Raw genomic sequence first — 24,399 nt, forward strand, 5'->3', positions numbered from 1 at the left:
GTCACGTTTTGTTAAAAAGAAAAGAATAATATAAGAAACGTCTATTCGTGGATTGAAATTTCAGGCTGTAATGCAAATAAAAAATGGACTATTTTATGTGATACATGTTATTATGCTTGCTTACTTCTGGCGAGAATCACAATTGTGTGGGATAATGATCGCGTTGGAAATGAGGGGGTAGGTGAAGATTGCTCCGTTAGTATAGCACTCGCCTTTCAAGCAAAGGTACTGATATCGGTCCTGAATGTAGTCAGTGATTATTCTTATTTTTCCCTTTCCTCTCAAAAGGGATTACGTGAGTAGGTAAGTAGCCTACTTTGCGATAAACTGCCAACCGATTCAAATGCAGGTAGCAAATTGTTAAATTCCATTTAAAGCCACACAAAAAACAAGATGAATTTTGGCTTTGTAGACTCTGGAGCACAAGAGAAAATGGGGAGAAAAGATTACATAATTACACTTTGTTGTTTTAAAGAAATCGGCTACTAAACTATTATTATCATCGCCAAAAGTACATAATATACTCCTGTTCTTCGTTGCCATTCACAAACTATCCATAGGAACATTTTGATTTTATTTTACAAATATTAAGAAGTTGACCGGAAAGACCGCGCTTGCTTATTCTTTAATCAAATCATAAGTAACAAAATTATTTATATTATATACACATGCCTTTGTAAGTATTCTGTAATTTTTGTCCTGCCAATTTCATTACAAGGCTAAATCATTTCATAGTGTTCAGGGCAATCATGCAAAAATGGAAAGCTTTTAGTAACATTCCTCAGATGGGTAAGCATGTCACACGTCAGGCAGTACAGGTTAGAAATAACCTTAACGTTATAACTGTTATAATACAATATCTAACACTGTGATCATACTTGGCTGCACAATCCCTGTCCGTGGTCAGACTCGTTGGAAGATGTGTCTTGAGACGAGGTAAGGGAAAAGTTGGCCGAGTCGCGTCTCCCAATCTCATTTTTCTTTCCCCCTAATTTTACCATCAGCTGACGTGGGTGTTGTGGTGGATGTTGGGGATGATGAGGATGATGATGATTATTATGAGATTGATGTTGTTGATGATAATGGCCGGTTTTATCACCTACCACTACGTCTTCTCTTGGTCTTCTTCGAATACGTCCTAGCTGAGCATCCTCCAGTACTGTAGGAAGCCCAGAGTCGGACGATTCAATCGTACTATTAGCTATATGGACGGACTGACCCTCGTCGCTGGAAAGACTTTGATGTTTAAGGCTTGAGTCGTTGATATGGTTTAATTGTTCATTCTGGTGTGGGTAATGATAATGATTATGCTGCTGGGGATTGTTATGGTGGAGATGATTTTCTGATATATGTTCATCTGAATTAGGATATATTTTAATTTCTTCTCCGTTTTCTAACTGTTCGCAGTGGTTGATATTATTGCTGCTAGGATTAGTGAGGTGCTCGTCGTAGGTGTGATAGCGTTCCATCATGTGCTTCTCACGCTCTTTGAAATTGCTGGCCGCCAGGGAAGATTCCCGAACTCTGTCTCTGAAAGATGACATGAGAGTCGGCAGTGGCTCCATCGGAGGGATGTCCGCGGTACTGTCGAAGTCGTCGCATGTCGAAGCAGTGTTAGTTTCAGACGCATACATTTCACCACACTTGCCACGTAAACTGTGTCTGTACTCGCTATTTAAAGGATTTTCACAATGATCACTGTATCTCCGCGTTGCTACAGTGGGTTGACTAGAATCTCTAAGCGTTATATTGGAGCAAGACGCGGCATTTGACTGATTGTGAATATCAGCCGTGACGTTTACATGGCTCACCTCCGGTGTTCTTTCTCTATTGTGATGGCTGACTCTACGATTCAAACTTCCGAATGTTGGAGGCGGCATCGTTGGCTCTTCTTCAAAACTTCCTGAATGTCTGGAGCGGTCGTTAAACGTTACCCTTGCCCCAGCACCACGCCTTCCTTTGGACCTTTTCAATGAAGATGAATCAATCATCTGTGTGCCGTGGGGATCTCTAACAATCTGGGACGATGTCAAATTAGATTGATCAGACTCCTCTGTTCCAACATCCGACGGACAAGAGCTGCCACCACCATTTACATTGGGATCTAAACTTCTATTCTGGCTGTTGCTCAGACGTTTTAACCTGTTAAGACTGCCGCTGTCTATAGAGTCGCCACGTCCGTTAGAATGAAGCTGCATCATGTTTCCATCCATCGGTAACGATTTCATTTGTTGAAGAGTTACGTAATCTAAAATTCTAAACTTCCATTTTTGTTTGACAGTAAGTCCGAACCATAATAAGACCCATGTTACCATGTAGCATACTTCACAAATGACAGCCGAGACCATCAGCTCGTCGCTAGTCACTCTCATCAAATGTACCATGTCGTAGATCAGAGGCCCTTTAAAGATGGCAAAGGCCACCAGAGCACCCATAGCACACGAATGAGGTATGTAGCCCTGGCAACCACTGTTGACGATAACAGTTCGTTTCGTGTAAGTATCAGTTGCATGGCTGCGTTCCACTATTTTAGATTTTTCATGAAAATAATGTGATCCGTATTCGAATACAGTTATTGTTGACAGGAGAAGAATTGCACCACTTATAAGATACAGCGTCAAATCAACGCCACAGCTCACCGATAAGCTGACGTTTAGGAAAATCTTCTGGTTGTAGCAAACGCAATATAATGTTGCAAAGCTGTTAAATCCGAAAATAGAATTTAGCGCCATAGACAGAAGTTGGAATGCAAAAATTAAGGCGAGAGCTTTGTTGGTGTACCAGAAAACCGAGGCATATCGAACCAGAAAGCAAGCCATGGCGATGCAAAAATGGACGAAAGCAATGCTGACGCTGATACGGTCTCCCCAGCCGCCAGAGGTAGATCTTTTAGAGGGAAGTTCGAAATGAGTAGCGTTTGGATGAATAGTCAGGTTGACACTGCTCTTGATGTTGCTCATCATAGATCGTTCATCAGGAAACAGGAAATCCAGCTCGCTTTCCCATGCAATGTCTGAAAAATTGATGAAAAATAAATACCATGATGAGAATAATTTTGTAAATGATAATCATACAGAGATAGTTAATAAAAATGTATTTATGAGAGATGTCAAACACACATTGTAATCTAAAGTACATGTAATTTGAGCACTGCATTAGGGTCATAATGGTGTCCGTAGGTGGTCATTAATGCTCGTGTTTTATTAAATCACCCTCTTTAAACTCCAACAAATCGTGATAACTATCTCTCAAACATTAAGTCGGAGAGTGGAACAATCATTCATCCAGAGATTCTTTCATCATCTGTAAGATGGCAAGCAGCTTCAAATGATTGCACTACAATGTTATGACGACCTTAGTTCCGAAACCGTTCCGTTCTGAACCCTTCCAGTGCGTCTCTGTGAATTGCTCAACCAGATACTATGCGAACTCTAACCGTTCCCACGACGAGAGCAAGTAGAAGACACCGTCAATAAGTTGCCATTGACGCAGAGTGGTTGCCATAAGACAGGTCCTGATATGATCAGAAGGCTGTTACTCAGACATAGCTGGCTTCACTCGCAATCAATTGCTTTAGTGAGGTGGTTTCTTTAAATGTTTTTATTTTATCAAATTTGTTTGATTTTATTTTTGACGCATATCATTTACATCATTCTGACAGCCTTGGCTTTGATATCCAATTGCGCATTTCATCAATTCAAAAGTCAATTGAATTAATTGCATTTCTAACGGCAGTTAGATTCTCTCTAATATTCTTCTCTTAAGACTAGAGCCAAAACGTTGCTCTTAATAAAATGCCCAATAGATTAAAAGGCAACACGGATCTAATTTTGTTCACATTCCTGACGTTTTGTAATACGTAGCTAAAATATAGCTTATTATTATAATACTTTTACGAGTGCATAATATTTTGATCACTTTTCAATATTATATTCTCTTTTGTAGAGATAGAAAATCAGTTGCAAGGATAGTTTTCAAGACAAAAAAAAGGAAAAGAACTGGACTGAGATCAGGATAGTCTGTCACACCAAATGATTTAGCAGTCAAATGTACGAAGAGATGTATTAACCCTTCAAGGGCGATGATGTTCATTAAAAAAAAAAAAACCCAAAAAACTCTTGTGTCAATAGCTTTCAGGTTTCACCAAGAGAGCATTAACAATTAAGTGATTCTGACTTCAACGAAGTCCAACATTACATCGATTTTACTGATCTATAGAATAAAATCGTTAACCCTGATGTGATATTCAGATAAATTATGGTAGAATATAATATTATGATTGAAGGAAAAAAGAAAAAAAACACAAAAAAGATTGGTTTCGCTGTTAATGGGTTAAAATCGAAATGAGTTTTGGGTGCCCGTCCTGCCCATTCGCCCACTGGCCAAGAGACTGACATACATAAACAATCAAAACATTACTACAAATAGCAATTACTGTATTTCCTTGAGAAGGGTAAGTCGGTGTAGATATACGATAAAATAACTTAGACCAACTTCTTTGTAATGAAGTTCCAGGTAAAACATTCCACTAATAAACTCCCGACTTGAACTAGGTGGAATGTTTGAGATACTATTTTAGGATATAGAGAAATGTAATGTTATGAGGACTACTACTTTTTATGTCCTCACTTTTTTACGTATTTATCTGTCATATTTAATCCAGGACTGCCGAGTTAAAGCTCTAAAAACTCGTAGTTTTCAGCGACGAGAAAAGAACAAACTGTGACTAGCTCTAAAATTTCCAGTTTGTCCTCAAAAAAAATAATTAAGTAATGCATCAAATCTTTAAAACAAGCGCTCTGGCACTAAGACTTTTATTTTATTTTCACAATGTTTATTGAATAGAGAAATGCAGTTTCAGCTAGGGGCCAGCGTGGCTCAGCGGTACGGTTTTTGCTTCGTACCCAAAAGGTACCGAGTTCAACAACCCGCCTCGTTGTGTGGCCTTGAGCAAGTCATCTAGCCCTAAGTTCACTTTGCGGCGCTGCACTGCGTCTGACGCCTGGGTTATTGCAGTCGTCCCTTGGAATAGACCCCCATTGCAGGCAGATCTCCATTTGACATGTTCCACTGATAAGGAATAATACGGGTCGTGAGTTCCATGCGGTAGATCAGCACATTCCCCTGGGGACATCATGGATGGGTGGTAGGTTGGTGCCAGATCTTAACTGATTGCCCCTTGGCTGATCTGGGAATAGATTATCACCATATCGCTATTTTATAATCTGCTAGTTACCCGAGGACTCATAACGGATAACAAGCGAAAGACTTGTAAGACATGTAATTTGAGCACTGCATTAGGGTCGTAATGGTGTCCGTAGGTGGTCATTAATGCTCGTGTTTTATTAAATCACCCTCTTTAAACTCCAACAAATCGTGATAACTATCTCTCAAACATTAAGTCGGAGAGTGGAACAATCATTCATCCAGAGATTCTTTCATCATCTGTAAGATGGCAAGCAGCTTCAAATGATTGCACTACAATGTTATGACGACCTTAGTTCCGAAACCGTTCCGTTCTGAACCCTTCCAGTGCGTCTCTGTGAATTGCTCAACCAGATACTATGCGAACTCTAACCGTTCCCACGACGAGAGCAAGTAGAAGACACCGTCAATAAGTTGCCATTGACGCAGAGTGGTTGCCATAAGACAGGTCCTGATATGATCAGAAGGCTGTTACTCAGACATAGCTGGCTTCACTCGCAATCAATTGCTTTAGTGAGGTGGTTTCTTTAAATGTTTTTATTTTATCAAATTTGTTTGATTTTATTTTTGACGCATATCATTTACATCATTCTGACAGCCTTGGCTTGATATCCAACTGCGCATTTCATCAATTCAAAAGTCAATTGAATTAATTGCATTTCTAACGGCAGTTAGATTCTCTCTAATATTCTTCTCTTAAGACTAGAGCCAAAACGTTGCTCTTAATAAAATGCCCAATAGATTAAAAGGCAACACGGATCTAATTTTGTTCACATTCCTGACGTTTTGTAATACGTAGCTAAAATATAGCTTATTATTATAATACTTTTACGAGTGCATAATATTTTGATCACTTTTCAATATTATATTCTCTTTTGTAGAGATAGAAAATCAGTTGCAAGGATAGTTTTCAAGACAAAAAAAAGGAAAAGAACTGGACTGAGATCAGGATAGTCTGTCACACCAAATGATTTAGCAGTCAAATGTACGAAGAGATGTATTAACCCTTCAAGGGCGATGATGTTCATTAAAAAAAAAACCCCAAAAAACTCTTGTGTCAATAGCTTTCAGGTTTCACCAAGAGAGCATTAACAATTAAGTGATTCTGACTTCAACGAAGTCCAACATTACATCGATTTTACTGATCTATAGAATAAAATCGTTAACCCTGATGTGATATTCAGATAAATTATGGTAGAATATAATATTATGATTGAAGGAAAAAGAAAAAAAAACAAAAAAAGATTGGTTTCGCTGTTAATGGGTTAAAATCGAAATGATTTTTGGGTGCCCTTCCTGCCCATTCGCCCACTGGCCATGAGACTGACATACATAAACAATCAAAACATTACTACAAATAGCAATTACTGTATTTCCTTGAGAAGGGTAAGTCGGTGTAGATATACGATAAAATAACTTAGACCAACTTCTTTGTAATGAAGTTCCAGGTAAAACATTCCACTAATAAACTCCCGACTTGAACTAGGTGGAATGTTTGAGATACTATTTTAGGATATAGAGAAATGTAATGTTATGAGGACTACTACTTTTTATGTCCTCACTTTTTTACGTATTTATCTGTCATATTTAATCCAGGACTGCCGAGTTAAAGCTCTAAAAACTCGTAGTTTTCAGCGACGAGAAAAGAACAAACTGTGACTAGCTCTAAAATTTCCAGTTTGTCCTCAAAAAAAAAAATTAAGTAATGCATCAAATCTTTAAAACAAGCGCTCTGGCACTAAGACTTTTATTTTATTTTCACAATGTTTATTGAATAGAGAAATGCAGTTTCAGCTAGGGGCCAGCGTGGCTCAGCGGTACGGTTTTTGCTTCGTACCCAAAAGGTACCGAGTTCAACAACCCGCCTCGTTGTGTGGCCTTGAGCAAGTCATCTAGACCTAAGTTCACTTTGCGGCGCTGCACTGCGTCTGACGCCTGGGTTATTGCAGTCGTCCCTTGGAATAGACCTTCTTGGGGATGAATAAAGAGAATTTTATTTACTTATTATTATTATTAATCCGTACCTTTTCTAATGTATCGTTATAATAGGCAGATCTGATTAAATCAACACCATAATTGTACAGCTTTCTGGTAAAGCAGTTGATTTAATTGGGACATGGACCCTTATAAAACGAAACTTGATTTTGTTTAAAAGCTTGAGCTTTTATATAGTGCAATATCCACTAAACGTGCTCAGTCCCTCGCCAACAGCAACACTTAGCATGTAGGACGAGACGTGACTGATGCCTGTTAGGCTAAATTTCAATTATTTATTTTTCCGACAGAGTCAATGCTGTTAACGGCCGGACGCTCATTTTACACCTGAGTTCGGGGAGCGAATGTGAGTAAAGAGACTTTTCCAAAGACTCAACCACGCGTCGCTCAAAGCGGGACTCGAATCCAAGACCTTCCGACTCAATTGTCATACTTCAAGACCACATAGAAAAGAAAGACACACAAAAGAAAAAGAGAGGGAGAAAAAAACAACTCCCAATAGACAGACAAGCTTAAAAGTAAACGTGTTTTCTTATTTGAATTTAGATGACTATGTTTCTTTCGTTAGATTCGTTATTATTTAATTTGAGATCACTCTGTAAAACATTAATTTTACAAACATTTTAAATAATATTATTGTCGGCTCTTAATCTTACGTTTAGGAGTATGACCTTAGAAAAAGAGTAGTTAATTTGTCAAATCCAATGCAGTATAGTTAAGAAGCATAAGTACATACTTCGCTTCTAATAATATTCTAATAAACGTGTAATTGTTCAATTGAAAAATAGCCATCGTGTCTCAAAAGGAATGTCTTCTTGATATCCAAACAGTCACGATATATAACAGTCTCCTGACTAAACAAAAAAGTCACAGACAGGTAGAGAGAGATAGATAGATAGATAGCGAGAGAGAGAGAGAGAGAGAGAGAGAGAGAGAGAGCGAGAGAGAGAGAGAGAGATGTCGAAAGACATGTACGAAGACGCATAAACACACACAAACACACACCACACACACACACACACACACACACACACAAACATACATTTAGAATGTGTGAGGGAGAAAGTGAAAGAGAGGAAGGAAGTTGGAGGATAATGTTTGTGTGTGTCTGTTTGTATCTATGTGTGTGTGTGCGTGCTTGCGCGCGAGCGCATGTGTGTGTGTGTGTGTGTGTGTGTGTGTGTGTGTAAGAGAGAAAGATATGATAGATGATTGGTAAAATTCAAAGATTCACGATCGAATAGAAAATCCACGAACTCAGCAGTCAAAATAATAATATACAGATTAAGTTTGGGCTAAAATTGCAGGCAGATCTCCATTTGACATGTTCCACTGATAAGGAATAATACGGGTCGTGAGTTCCATGCGGTAGATCAGCACATTCCCCTGGGGATATCATGGATGGGTGGTAGGTTGGTGCCAGATCTTAACTGATTGCCCCTTGGCTGATCTGGGAATAGATTATCACCATATCGCTATTTTATAATCTGCTAGTTACCCCGAGGACTCATAACGGATAACAAGCGAAAGACTTGACGTGAATAGAATGGAATGGAAGAAAGGATGGGGAAGGGGGGAGAACAAACTGTGACCCACCGTCTCAAAGCGATATTATGTCGGGGATGAACTAAGTAATTGAAATTTAATGTATAGCCATAAAAAAATGACACTTGGGATTGATTTTGATTTGTTATTATGAAGAATTGAAGATAGCATAGTTAGTTGAGCACACAGTTCACACGCATAGGGACCGAGATCGACCCCGGGTGCAGTTGATATATTTTCTGAACCCCTGTCCACCCAGCAGTGATTGAGTAGCGTGGTTTAGTAGATCTGGTGGAAAGTATTTAGCGATACTAGCGTCTTATCCAAAGGATAGCAAACAATTGCTATTGTCCGTTTCACGCTATAGAAACCGGGTTAAACTCCGGCTCTGTGGGCTTCGTGGCTCTGAAGGACTACAAAATAAAAAATGATGGAGAATAAACACGATGTCTTACATTCCAAAACCTCAAAGTTCATATTTCTTATCATATAAATTCTAAATTCCCTTTTCGGGGTAGGCATAGTTCAATCCATCATAATACCATTTTGAGATGATGGGTCACAAATAGTGACTACTAGTGGTAGCAGAATCAATAAGTGTGAGGCTTACTGAGTTATCGTTGTTGCGTCTTTTACATTCACGTCTTTTCAAGTCCGTCGTCAAATTTTGGGTAAATGTTTACAAGATCTAAATAACGGATGCCAGGCGAGATGGATGAGACCTCGTCGGATTTACAAAAGATCGTGCATTGTGGTACATTATACCAAAATGGAAAGAGGGGGGGGGGGGGAGGAGGAAACTAATCTTACAGCTGTCATAATAACATTTTCTGCTAGTTTTACTGTTCTAGTGTGTTAAGCAATTGATTCACTGTGGTAGATTTTGTTTAGGAGCACGAGGAGGTCGTTGTTGAAAGATCGATCCGAACTCGTAAATATCTGCACGGAATTATCTTCGGAATGAGATGGCGATGAAAGAACACGTAAAACATTCAATCTCGGAATATATCGCTGAGATTCATTGGTTTGCCAAGTTGAATTTTTACTTGTTTGACCTGCTAAGAGGGTATGTTCCACCTCAACTAGTCTAATGTTTTTTCAAGCATCCTGACGCATCAAAACTCAGATGTCAATAGTAGCCCGGTGAGAAGGCTGATCAGGGTTCAGACAGAAAACTAGTTATAACTATGATTATGCATATTTTTATTATCTACATTTATGATTTGCACATATCCTATCGTCATGCAGGTAGTTTGCAGGCCAACTTAAACGATTATGCTCATTACTTAAACACCTACTTTAGTCTCTCTCTCTCTCTCTCTCTCTCTCTCTCTCTCTCTCTCTCTCTCTCTCTCTCTCTCTCTCTTACAAACACATACACACAGACACACACACATACTTTACTTTCTTTGTTTATATAATGGCCAATGTTCATTAAGATCAGGGGTGACCATAATTGGAGATCTATCAAACAAATACCATTATTGTTCTTATATTATGCCTTGTGTTATGTTGTACATATTATGATACCATATAATTTTACATTGTTCTAAATCATATTACTTCATGTTGGATCTTGATTCCCAAAATACATTATAGAGTGTGTGCTGGTGAGTGCTGGTGAGTAACAGGAATACAATCTATTTTGGTCTGTTATTTTGACGCAATGGCAGTCAATCTGAAATGGATTTCTTTTAAATGATAGCTCTAAAAATAACAAACACAGTTGCCAAGTTTGTTCAAACATATTATTGATGTCACTTTGCTCCGTCGGCCCGCCTAAGTTGTAAAATTTTCAATAAAAAATAAACAGAACAAAGGAAAACATTAATTTAAGAATAGAAAGAAACTCATTCCTTTAAAAGCAAAGGAAAAAATGAGATGAAAAATAAGGTTGAGATTTCAAATGACATTTTCATGATTTCCATTCCGGCAGATATTGAACAGTTCTGCCGTACTATGAAAAATACACATTATAAGATATTTTGGCCAGAATACTCGTCCTTCAAATATTGAGCGAATAAAATTACCTTCATCTTGTGAAAGCTCTCTAACCTAGGACTTCAGTGAAGTCTTTAGGTTTGAGAGTTTTTTGACAAGATGGCGGTAATATATATATATATATATATATATATATATATATATATATATATATATATATATATATGTGTGTGTATGTATGTATTATATATATTATTTATAATACTGAAGACAAGAAAATAATGTCTTGAAATGCCAAAAGAAGCTAGAACATCTTTATTTGGTAATTTCTAATGCAAAACACATATTGGTGTCCGACCATCTGGACATTATACCATTTTGAGACGATTGGTCACATTTGAACTAAAACTGTTATGGTATCACGAGAATCCAAACAGTTTTATAGCGTAATAGTCATTGGATCTACCAATAGGATCCGCGTGAAACAAACTATATTCCATTCATATGTCGTAAACGTGTCAAGTATAGCCGGATTTGGTCTGATCATTTATATGAAATGTTATTCTGAATTTTAAAATTCCAATTGAGAAGAAATATTGGCTCGTTATATTATCTTAACTAGATCCTGACATGTTGAAGTTTATCTTTTTCCGTCGGTGACTAAAATAGAATGTGTTATCATTGCATCCCATTATATACATTATATTGTTCAAAATCATTCTGCCATATTTATGACACAATAGATATCATCTGCATAAAAAATCTCTTCGATGTGGAATTTCCACGAGATATAACAATCATTAAATTCAGCTGTCAGAATGCATCGTTGTTTAAATGTAAATTTAATTATCTCATAAAAACGTATAGGGGTTTTAGAATGCATGAGATGGCCGTGTTTATTCAAAATCAAACCAGAATCTCGCGATGACGATAACAAATCCATTAATAAAATCGGGTTGGTCATCATATAAATGTACTACATTTTAATGTATATAGCACTTCATATTGCTTTTAGATCTGATATATTAAATGGCTCACCCTTTATGTCAGAAAGACTTAAATGACAATTTATTATTACAAAACTTTGGTCAACTTTTTACAAAAATATATAAAAACTCCAAGAATAGGACCGTTCCTCACTATGACCCAGCCGTGATCCATTAGCCGGAACAGACATTACCCTAGTTTTTCAAACACTCTCTTTATGATAATATTGTGCAGTTTGTAAGAGTTGAATTTTAACCGGTTAACTGCCGTACTTTGAAAAGACACATAATATTTAAAGAGTTGGCCATAAAACTGGTCCTTCAAACATAGATCGATTTAAATGGCCCTTGTCTTGGCAAAATCTCTCAAACCTGGGACCTCGGGAGTCCCAGATTGGAGAGTTTTTATCAGGATGAGGGTAATTTAAATCGATCAACAGGAGGGCAAGATTTCTGGCCAAATTCTTAAATACATGTTTTTCTAGTGTACGATAGTTAACTATAATTATAGTTAACAAATAAAAGTCCGATCCGAAGATCACCGAAACATGAAGGAAGGACAATACACCATCCACTATAATTATTATTATGGGTTCATGTATTAACTACGACAAGAAACACCGCCTAAAGTTTGTTAAAACCAAGTTGCGTTCTAAGTCTATTATGAACAAAGCCAAAGAATCCCTTTAATATTGAAATGAAAAAAAATAAAAGAAAAAATCTGACCATTGCGATTAAATTCAGAAACTCGCAACACCTGCTCTAGTATTCTAGCGACCTGTAGCAGACAGGTAGTAAGACACCTTACGTCTTTTATCATCCGGGTTCATCTTCATGCTGTTTCTCGAAAGGGTAGATTTTGAAAAAAGAGCCCTCCTATCTCCGGAATCGGGTGTCAGACCAGGTTAGTTACGGCGCTTCCCGGAGAGAAGACGAGAGATCTGAGAGAAGACTTGTCTATTGTAGTTTCTTTCAGGATACCCACCTTGCTACCCAATACAAAATACCATTCTTTATTTTAAATAATAAGCACGGAGAGTGTTCTAATTTCCCTATCGTCTTAGGAGATATGAATTTATTTCTATAATCAGTTCCTCTTCCGGCTTAATTATATCCTTAACAATTATATTGTTATGTTTGATGGAAACATATTTTTTCTCTCATAACAAAAATATTATCTATTTCTTTTTCATTTGCTTATCTCTCTCTCTCTCTCTCTCTCTCTCTCTCTCTCTCTCTCTCTCTCTCTCTATCTATCTATCTCTCTCTATCTATCTCTCTCTTTCTCTCTCTCTTTATCTCTCTCTCTCTCTCTCTCTCTTCTGTCATTCTTCATGTATTTATTTTAAGGCTCCGCTCTTTAGTATTGTGATATGACATTCGCTTTGTGACCTGAAGGTTTGCGTCCCACTGTGGGCGGAACAAAGTTGAATCTTTGGAAATGACTCCTAACTCACATTCTCTCACAACACTCAAGTGTAAAATGAGTACCCGGGCAGCAACAGCACTGTCTCTGTTAAGAAAATTGGTGTAGCCCCCCTCAGGCGTTATGTCTCGTTCTGTGTTTCAAGTGTTGCTTTTGGTTTTATTAAAAACTTGAGCTTTTATATAGGACAATATCCAATAAACGTGCTCAAAGCGCTTTACAAATTGTCCCCAACCAACAGCGACACGTAAAAAAAATAGAACAAGACATGACGCCTGTTAGTGAAATCATTTTTTTCCGACATAGAAAAGCTGTTTGCGGCCTGATATTCATTCACACCAACTATGCGCCAAGCGAGGCTCGAACCCAGGACCTTCCGATCTGAAAGCGAGTGTCATACCACAAGACCACATAGCCGTTTAAGTGGACATTGTGTTATACAAAAGTTCTTTTATCTATTTATCCAGCTAGTTATTCTTATTCATTTATTTATTCAACGTTTCTATTCTACTTTGCTTATCTATCCATCTATTGATTCACTTATTATCTTCGTTTTATGACATCCGCATTTTTCAACATTTTGAACAGCCAGAATTTATCAGCACGGTTTCATTTTGCAACATTTATTTTCTATCACAATCACGTTATCAATCACAATTCACATTATTAAGGCACAGATGCAATGTCAATGGGAATCTTTTGTGTATTATTCCATTTAACTTAACAAGTAATAAGTCTTTTTTTTAAACAGTTAAAATAGTTATACATAGTTGCCAGTTTTCTAAGCTAAGAAAAGCTAGTTATTCACAAATACTCGGAGACAATTAAATTCGACACCCAGAGGAGGGGAGAAGTAAACAATATTTCGTCGTAAAATTGTTTGTTCTGGTGCCTCCTCCATGTTCTGTCAAATGGATCAATACCTCTCCCTAATAAGTCGCATTGATAATAAAAGGTACTAATTAACACCTTTGTACAGTTTTGCTATGTGTTTAATTTACAGTACCTTGTCTACGGCTTTTAAAACATTTACATTTTGTCTATGACTGTGATTTTCATCGTTTAACTTTTGTAACAAGCAAGACGTGAACATATTTGCAGGTCTGATAACTGGACGCAATCAATGACTCGTTTTAACAGTGTTGTAATTTAAGATATTGTCCGCTGGTTTGAAAGGATTTCCATTACAGCAACGAGACCATAACAATTTTGGTTATCAGACCTGCAAATAAGTGCACGTCACCGTGAGCTATTAAGAGTATCATGGACAAGTAAAATTCATATAATTCTGATTTTACAAAGTGCACACAAACATGTAAACACAACCGACCTCTTTGTTCATTAAATCATGGCATTCACATTCACTAAATATTGTTATAGATTATACACTTTCTGTTAACCTTTCGTTTTAGGCCACTTTGCTTCGTTGATATCATCATTGTCTATCTATGCTTGTTATTGGACTTGGAATGGGTGCACTCAAGACAATAAGTACAATGGCGTCTAGCAGCATATTTGTTAAACATCCAAATAATGCTCCGCAGTTTGTTTCGTTGGTGGTCGCTCCGTTAGTTTAAAAAACAATGTTTTCTTTTCTAACCTAGTCCTCTACTAATATTATTAGCAACACATGTATAAATGTATTTTTTTAAAAACAAAGCAACTCAAAAGAAGTAAACAAAAGGGTTGATTGAAGCCGATGGAAGGGGGAGGTGGTGGTTGTTCGGGGTTGTGAAATGCTATAAAACCAGGTAAATTTTCGACATTTTGAACGGTTCCCCTTGTACAATTTAATTTTGAATATTCATTTCGTCTTGAATTGGTAAGTACAAAGTTAATTTGAGTTTAATATTCTTCAACATTGCACGATGCTTTGAACAAGCAGCTGTCATAAGGAGTATTGTAGTGACTTTAATAGAGGTTGAATAAAATAGTAAAATAGTAAATGAGAATATTTATAGCACAACGCCTTCAGTAGTTTTCATTACGGCTTACGTTTTCCATTACCCAAGGCTATAACAATTAGGTAATTGAAGACAATTCAATTACATACTGATTTTAAACTATTCAACAAAGCAATCCATTGAAGAGACTAGCCTTAGTATTTATGCCTTACGCTTGCAAGGTTCTCAGAAATAGAAGCCCCGGTTTTTTTCTTATCTTTGCGGTGAAAGATTTTCATTCATTTTTATTTGTGCGCAAAAAAAAAAAAAATAAATAAATAAATAAATAAATCTAGATAGTTCAACACAGTGAGCTCAAAATTGACTGTGCTTGAGTCAATAACATTCTTGAAACATGAAACAACTGTTTCATTAAAATCAGCTCGAAAGAGTATCATTGAGCTTAGGAACAGCGAAGCTTTATATATCAGGTCTAGCCACGATTGCCCTCTGTATCTGTTTTTTCATTAACTGCCTCTTTTATTCTTTCTCATTATAAAGTTTTATTTATGATTATTGTAATATCTCTAGATTTCATTTTGTCATAAAATAAATACAAAATCGTAAATTTGTCCTGGGGTCTATCGTCTTTTTTCATCCTCAGCACTGCGCGATTTGTTATCATACGATTTGTCTCCCTTCGTTTCCTGTCAGTGATAAAGGTATTATAAATAATCTTTGAAAATCATCCCTATTCTTTACCAGGGGCACCCATTTGTTTATCATTGTTGAGTGACTTGAGCAATCTCCCAGCGTGTACATTATAAAACGATTAGATAATACTGACATGTATACTTAACAAAGAAGTGAAAATCTGGCACGGCATTTCAAGAAACCCCCTACCCCTGTGAGATATCAACAATTATATCAACATTGACGTTTATGTCTAAGTGGATTAATACTAATTTGATTACTGTATTTTGTCAACTCAGATTATGTTGAGAATCAGTAACATCATTCTATATAATATTATTCCGTAGGTATTATTCGCCACTTTCCTGTCTTTTAAAAAAAATAATTAAAGAACAGCATATGCCAGAAAATGATCATAAGATTTTGTTAATAATGAGATTTAAACATACGGATTTCTCTTGTCCATGTCTGTGGCCTCAGCAATGTTTGTTTGTTTATTTGTTGTCGTTGCAGTTGCTGCTGTTATTGTTGCTCACTTGTTGGTGTTTCGATCAGCTACGTGTTGTGTTTCTCTAGTTGATGCTTCGATTTTCGAAGATTTGTATCCCACGATACATATTGGTGTTAGTTACCCAGTAAATTGCTAGAGATATGATCAATATGGAAAAGGGATAGTAATAGATCTAAACGACGTGTCTGCGTTATATATCAAAAGTAACAGCATTCGTACATAGTCATATGCTATGCCTAAAATGCTTTCTTTCAGTTAACAAAAAAATCTTTTCAATCCAAGTCATTCACGTGTTTTTTGTTACCCTAGTTTGATCTTTCCCTCTACCTCTTCATCCACTTCATTGAGACACAATGACGAAGACACACTACCCTTGTTCATTTCAATCACAACCAATTGGCCTTCTTCAATGGTTCAGATCTACGGTCTGTGGAGTGTGGATTCAACATCATTGTCGTTTCCACTGACGCTTAAATGACCTAAAAGATTAGCAATAGCCACACAATCCAAAAATGAAACAAGAACTGTGGTCATCAACTTCACAATCAAGAGATAGTCCATTGATTCAAGTTTTCCCCCCGCTTCTGGTGTTAATTTAAATTTGATGGCATAACAGAGTTCAGGTAATTCCATTTCGACGGAATTCAGTTAGAATCTCCAAGATAAAAAAACCCAAACAAAACAACAACAAAAAAAAAACGGAAAAAGAAGAAAACAATTATAACACAAAGAGTGATGTTACTGTACTCATATGCTTCACTTTTAGCCAGCTTTCTTGCAGATTTATAACCTTCTTTACTTATTTGGACTATATGAGTGATCATTACAAAATATATATACATATAGATTACCGTTCGCTCGACCCATTCTGCAAATTCGCGCCTATATGACCTTATAGCATCGAAATACCATTCAATTTATATAAATCAAATTCTGAAACTTAATTTGAACAATCTAAGAAAAATAGTGGCTTAAAATAATCACTCTGTGTGTTTCCATCTCTAATACCCGAGGCGCTGCTAATAACCCATTGTTATTCTTTAGTTCCAGACGAGTGCAATCGCATTACCCTCATTCACAATGTGTAACAAATGTGGATGACAAACAGCAAAAGGTAATTTACTCTCATTGTTTCCAATACTACAAGATGAATTTACGTTTTTCATTTCTCGTCTGGGATTGTTTCCCATCAGATTATCTAACGTAACATCGACCCAGATTACCTGTGTGGCTTGTAATAGTAGACAATGGAGTGTGAAAGGATCCTGAGTAATGAGGATTAGAACCCGTGGGCCGACTCTTATAATGGCTCCAGGCATTATCAGGTCTCTCTGTGTGGCATTCTCATAGTCTCCATTTTTATCCAATTCTTGCGTGGAGCAGTAACGTGAGAATAAGCAACAAGCGCCATATTCATATCAAAGTATGGGGCTGTGATATTTTGTAATATTATTTCAAATGCAACGCCCTGAGCAAGTGATTCTCTTTCTCAATACTGTTTCAATTAGGCAACAGCAACCAACCTTTAAAGCTTTTGAAATAAATGGTAAACTCATTATTCTTTTATGAAAAATGGTAGTTATTAAATTCTTACTTGATGCATTTCACACAAAAAGAAACGTTAAAATAAATATATTTCTTTTCAAGATTAATCGCAAACCATTGTCAATAGCATCATCTACTTCGAGACAAAAGCTTCATCCCAACAATCAAAAACATTCCGTTCTTTATGTGTTTGCTTTTTTTTAATGGAATGAGAAACTGAAAAAAAAATAGAATTGAGAATCAATATCTTATGAAAGTGGATGAAGTGGCATCGTCGTTGAAAAGATTCTGCTGTTCTATGTATGTTTATATATATGTATATATATATATATATATATATATATATATATATATGTGTGTGTGTGTGTGTGTGTGTGTGTGTTTGTGTGTATGTATGTATGCGTGTGTGTGTGTGTGTGTGCGTGTGTTCTTGCGTGTTTATCTTCATTAGCGAAAGCATACAAGAGTGTTGTAGAGTTTTAAGAAAATTATAATTTGAATGAGTGTGTGTTTGTGTGTGTGTGTGTGTGTGTGTGTGTGTGTGTGTGTGTGCATAGTGAGAGAAAGAGAGTCGCCGTCGTGTGTGTGTGTGTGTGTGTGTGTATGTGTGTGTTTACATGTCTTTTTGAATAGCTTTCGTTATTATTAAAATCATCCAGTTGAGTTGTTGTGTTCTGTCCGTACCACACTTATCATTAGAGATGACTATGTCTCAAACTCACATTATGAAGTGTATGTAAACCTTATACAATAAATATTTCTTTTCATACTATCTAGTATTGAAACAAACAATTAAATACATTGTTTTTCTCCGTTGATTTTGAACACAAGAACACAATATATATTTCACTGATCCAATGTTTTCTACTTTTGAAAAGGAAGAGGGTACCTAGTATAAATAAATGGTTTGATACTCCAAAACCGAGTTTTAAGGAAGTCAAACAATGAGACACCTGTTGAGAAATAATTTATTTTTCTCGCGTTAACTGAAATAGCTCTTTGTGAAGTCTGACAACGGGACCGGGGCCAATAAATATTTTAACTCAAACAATGGCACACTTGTAGGTATATTGATTTGTTTAAGCCAATATAGTATAGCCCTGAGCATTTGAAATTCGATAATAGACATAGGACCAATTACCACACTGAAAAGATTCGTTTTTAGTCGCAGACAAACATAGTTCGTGAACAGTTTTCTTGTTTGAGTGACGCGTAAAAAGGATACGAAAATCAGTTCTTGAAAGCTTCGATGGTGATATTGAAACCCACATCTGTCAATAAAAGCTGGGAAAGCTTTTAAAATCATTTTTAATTCCTTGGATGTTTTGTTGGTATATGCGGATAACAGAAAGGTAATTAAGTTTAGGAACAAAATCAGGGGAGTTTATGAAACAGAAATAGACAGGTTGGATATCAGAAAGGAATTTAAAAAAAGGGAAAACAATAGACATTTAAATGTAGAGACAAAAATGTTATAGTGATAAAAAGTTAAATGTTACATTCTGTTGAGCTTATCCACGTTTATGTCTCCAAGCACTTTGCAGTATTCATGTAGTGAGACAAATTAAGTAAGACGCCATACGCATCCCTTTGAAAAAAATGTCTAGCTGTACAAAATTATCTTTAGACGACGGGAAAGACTGATAGGAGACTTTAAAATTTATTATCTGTCTCCTATATGAGGCTGAATGGTGGGGGGGGGGGGGGCGAAATGGCCGAGTGGTTAAGGCATTGCACTGTGATCCGGAAGGTCCCGGGTTTTAGCCCCGCTACAGGCACTTTCATTAATTTCTTGGGCAAGATTATTAACCCCCAGTTTGCTCACTTGGACATCATGGGAGATTCCTTTTGACATCAGACATTCTGTTTGATGGATTATCTAGATTCCTTCATGGAATGCTTAGGCGACGGGATCTTATGGTGCTGTTGCGAAAGGGTGTAATTCTTTTTTTATATGACGCTGAGGGATGTGTAAAGGAAAATAAACCTCATCTTATCTCAGCGCCATGGTGTTTGGAAAGAGGTTTGGATCTGGAGACCTTGCATAAAGGTCAAAACAAATCGGACGTGTAACTATTTAAGCGATGAATCATACCCTGATAAATTAGAAAGAAATAAAAAACATACAGAGAGGTGGGAACAATACAACTAGTTAACTTATTGTATAGTGTGGGCCGTGGGACGCGAGGTTACTGGATATATTACGAGCTAATTTCGGTAACGAAAATAATAAGAAAATTCTGCATTGCTTAGATAATGCATCATTGTTTAAGAAAAGTGATGTGGGACAGTCATTCTTCAACAGTGGTCGGTGGACTGGACTGGGTGTTTATTATTCACCAAGTGCATTTCATAGCTATTAACCAAAAGCTCAGAAATGATTGATAGTGATAGTGCATATTTTGAAATGGTATATATCTATTTTAAAACAAGTTGTCTTTGGTGTCGGAACTTTTATGGATCTTGGTTGTAGGATTCAGTAAAATATAAAATATACAACATTTAATAAAAAATAAGAGAAGGAAATTATTTAAAGAAGAATTCCAAGCAGTGACGAGTTGGTTATCTATGCATATTTTTGTCTACATTCCTCTCTGCTTTAAATATCGCTATATTATGTAGTCTACAAACATACATACGCTTTTCCAATAAATTATACAGAGCACCTCTATTCTGGCCCTAATAGGTTAATCAGAAGTAGATGTTTCGACAACCCCGAGTGTTCCACACTTAAAACACTCGTGCATTCAGGGTACCAAAGGACAGGTGGTGTGCCTGAAGCTCTCAAAATGGAGTCTAATTAACCAGTTAACTGCCGTACTCTGGAGAAACTCGTATTTAAATATTTGGCCAGAAAACTCGTCCTTCGAATATCGATATAGATCGATTTAAATACCCCTCATCCTGGCAAAAAGTATCAAACCTGGGACTTTTGTTGCGTTTTGCCAAGATAGGGGTCATTTCAATCGATCGATAGTTGAAGGGCGAGTTTTCTGGCCATATTTTTAAATACGTATTTCCAGAGTATGGCATTTAACTGATTAAGAACATGGTGGACAAGTTGTACCGCTGTGTATAATAGCGACCCTAGGAGGTAAATGGAAGACAATCATTCCCAACTTCTGATAAATCGTAACTTGTGCCGCCATACATTTTAACACCTAGACTACATAGTTTGGAATGGCAGATGTTGGAACTCTCTGTTTTTCTTGGGGCAAGTTTGTTGGAGGACTAATGGGCAAACTTGTGACTAATGTTTGTGAGTGTTGGGGAGAGTTTGTAAGTAAATGCCTTCAGCCATCGAGGGGAGGAAAACGAGGAATGGGGAATGTTCGAGTTTGAGAAGGGGAAGAGGGGGGCAGTTAGTACGGCCACGTCTGGAATTCAGAAACCCTAATACACAGTGTCCACGGAAATCATTGTCAGAAAAGAAAAACTCGAAAAGTTGTTAGGTGTGCTGGAAAAATCAGTAAGGAAAAAAAAAAGTAGTATTTGGTTTGACTCATAATGGTTGATTTTTGGGGATACCTGCTATATTATTCCTTTCTGGCAGTCACTATGTCATACACAGATATTCAGATATTCAGTAGCCACACTGGTTAAGAACAAAACATAACGACCTTTTTCCTTCTTCTCTTTCTTTCTCTCCTACGTCTATTCCTCCTGCTTCTTCTCCTCCTCTTCAGCCTCCTTACTTTTCTTTTCCTTAATTATCGTAGCTATCCTCCTCCTCCTCCTCCTCCTCCTCCTCCTCCTCCTCCTCCTCCTCCTCCTCCTCCTCCTCTTGTTATCATCATCATCGTCATCACCTTCATCATCATCATCATCATCATCATCATCATCATCACCATCATTATCATTATCATCATTATCATTATTTCTAGCAGATTTGTTCGAGTCCGATGCTACCATATTAGTAATATCGCGCACTCCCCCCCCCCCACCCACCCACACACACACACACACACACACACACACACACACACACACACCTTTCCCACCCACATAACATTCATTTGTCAAGAATGTTATATCACTTATTTTTTAAATGTATACTGTTTATTTATTCATTTATTTATTTTTCTTTTGGAGGAAAAGTGACATATGCCTGTATAGTCTAGGTTTGCTTCTGGGGTCCCGATAGTTCAGATGGTAGAGCACTCACTTCACATGCGAAGGGACCGAGATCGATCCCGGGTGCAGTTTAGATTTTTTTTCCTGAACCCCCCCCCCCCCCCCCCCACCCACCCCTGTCCACCCACCAGTGAATAGGTAGCTGAGTCTGTTGAGCCTGTTAGATATTTCGAAAATTACTTTGCGGTAGGCCAGAGTCCTATCGAAAGGATAGCAAGCAATTGGTCTTGTCCGTTTCACGCTATATAAACCGGAATAAACTCCAGCTCCATGGGCCGAATGAGGACTTCTTTTCTTTTTTGCGTCAATACAAAAATGTCGATATTATAGTACCACGTCAGAAAATAAGATTAACGTACAGGCAGATTGAAGCAGTCGAGTCGCGATGATGGCTTCGTGATTAGTCAGGAAGGCAGAAAATGGACTTATTATGATTGCGATACTGCAATGTTGTTATCTTCGTTGGATGGGCGATAGTTTGTACCCATAATATCCACTTTGCTATACCTGGTAACGGTAGAGATGGTTATGGTGATGATTGACGTGATCGAATAATGGGTAATGTGTTCATTCTTTGATAAAACTCACGTAGTAGCATGCGTGCCCGTAAAGACTGACAGTCTGACAGACAGATGAGGGTGATAAGGTAGACTAGATAGAGACAAACAACCGTCGTAATGTTTGGGCTAGTTGTTTTCTTTCCAATTACAAATAAGAGTAGAGTATGTTTGTATAAATATATGTGTGTGTGTGTACGGATGGGTGGACGTATTTGAGTTGTTGAGCTTATATAGAGAGCAATATCCACTAAACGTGCTCAAAGCGATTAACAAGGGGTCCCTGACCAACAGCAACATTTCACATGTAGGACGACGAGATATGACGCCTATTAGGCGATAGGACAGAAACAACACTGTTAACGGCCAGGTAATCAGTTTACATCTGAGTACAGTGAGAGAATGTGATTAAAGAGCCTTTTCCAATGACTCAACTATGCGCCGAGCAAGGCTCGAACCCATGTCCTTCCGTCCCGAAAGCGAGTGTAATACCATAAGACAGCTATATATCCCATCTATATTGTCTCTGTTTGGATTATTTCTTTTGCAAATTAGGGTATATATTTTGCTATGAATATATTTTCTGAGATATCAGGAATGTTTAAATAAATAAATCAGCACATGTTGAGAAATCATGAAGTGCATCCGATGGGACAAATATATTGTTTAATGTATGAAAATTTTAAAAAATTACATTAGAACAATACAAAGTGAATATGAAAGTGTTATATTTTTTTTAATGAACAGAAGTTTTCAGTATGAGCCAATAAGTAAGAGAAAGACTCCAGTCTTAAAGAATAATAGAATCAGATATTGTCAATATGGCACTCTCTGATCATTCTATTTCAGATGACTGAGTATATGCTTGTCGCATGAAAAAAATATGTGATAAAAATAACTCAAGTTTTATAAAGAACACTTCGAAATATTCCGGTATTATTAGTTTGTCTAATAAACAAGACAATACAGTGTTGCAGTTCAGGGTGTTGTTAAAGTCGAGGAAGAAATGACAAGGGTGAGAGAGCGTTAATTTGGAGCATATTTTTTTGCAGGATTTTTAATATACTACAAGGAAACTGTACGGGTAATTAATCAGCTGCAACTACCCTATGAAAACTATTAGATGAATTAAGTAAGGAAGTTTTGTGGGAAAATATTCAGCCTGAGAGAACATATTCAGCCTGAGACAAAGAACTGACCGATAGCAAGTAATCATCATTAATGTTCATTTCAGGCATCGACATGAACTATGACAAATTGAAGCTAGCTGGGATCTCAACATTGTTCTTTTTATCCGGGTATATTTTCTGAAAGTTGTTTCCGCAAATTGTCTCTCACAATAAAAAAAAAAGCGTGAACGGTCTGTCAAAAGAATTTTACCGTAAAAATAAAAAAAGGCTTTTATTAAATAGTTTTAATTTTTTAAAAATGGGGAACACATGAATATAAAAATTATTTTAAGTAGATAAAACTAATCATGCTCGAGATAAATGTCTGTCACAGGAAGCGAAAACGGGCATTTTAAGAAAAAGGATTGACATTGTTATTGTTATAGGCCTATCTTTTTTTTCTCATTAACTCGCTGATTATTTTTTGCCCTTTTCGATCTCATAAATTTACAGGCGCTACCTAAGTAAACAAAATAAAAACACATTATATGGGCAAATATTATTAACCTGATACATTGTACATTGAAATGTGAATATAAGAATAAAGCTCATCTCTCTCTCTCTCTCTCTCTCTCTCTCTCTCTCTCTCTCTCTCTCTCTCTCTCTCTCTCTCTCTCTCTCTCTCTCTACTCCCTCTTCCGCTATCGTGGGAAAGCATGTGACAAAAGAAAAAGGAAAGAAAAATAAAAGTTATAACTCGTTTTCGCCTTTTTCATTTACGAAAATCGGTATAATACCTAGAGTTTATTTTTATTGAGACGGTATAATACAGTGTAAATAAGACCAGCAGTATGACAAGAAACTCGTGG

At 36.9% G+C, this 24,399-nt stretch overlaps 1 protein-coding gene across 9 annotated transcripts in view; it reads right to left on the minus strand.

Moving 5' to 3' along the window:
- The window catches only part of LOC144965141 (uncharacterized), a 77,997-nt gene that overhangs the window by 10,083 nt on the left and 43,515 nt on the right, over window positions 1-24,399 (minus strand). For 5 of the 9 annotated variants that reach the window (XM_078900122.1, XM_078900120.1, XM_078900124.1 and 2 more), the window contains exon 3: window positions 879-3,013. In XM_078900122.1, coding sequence (XP_078756248.1) covers window positions 879-3,013 — 2,135 coding nt within the window. The remainder of the gene's footprint in view (window positions 1-878; window positions 3,014-24,399) is intronic. The other 4 variants (XM_078900125.1, XM_078900128.1, XM_078900127.1 and 1 more) reach the window with 1 other exon arrangement.

Source organism: Berghia stephanieae, chromosome 2 (assembly GCF_034508935.2).
Source record: "Berghia stephanieae isolate SIO BIC M18660-M18661 chromosome 2, UCSD_Bste_1.3, whole genome shotgun sequence".
In the NCBI taxonomy this organism is placed as follows: Eukaryota; Metazoa; Mollusca; class Gastropoda; order Nudibranchia; family Aeolidiidae; genus Berghia; species Berghia stephanieae.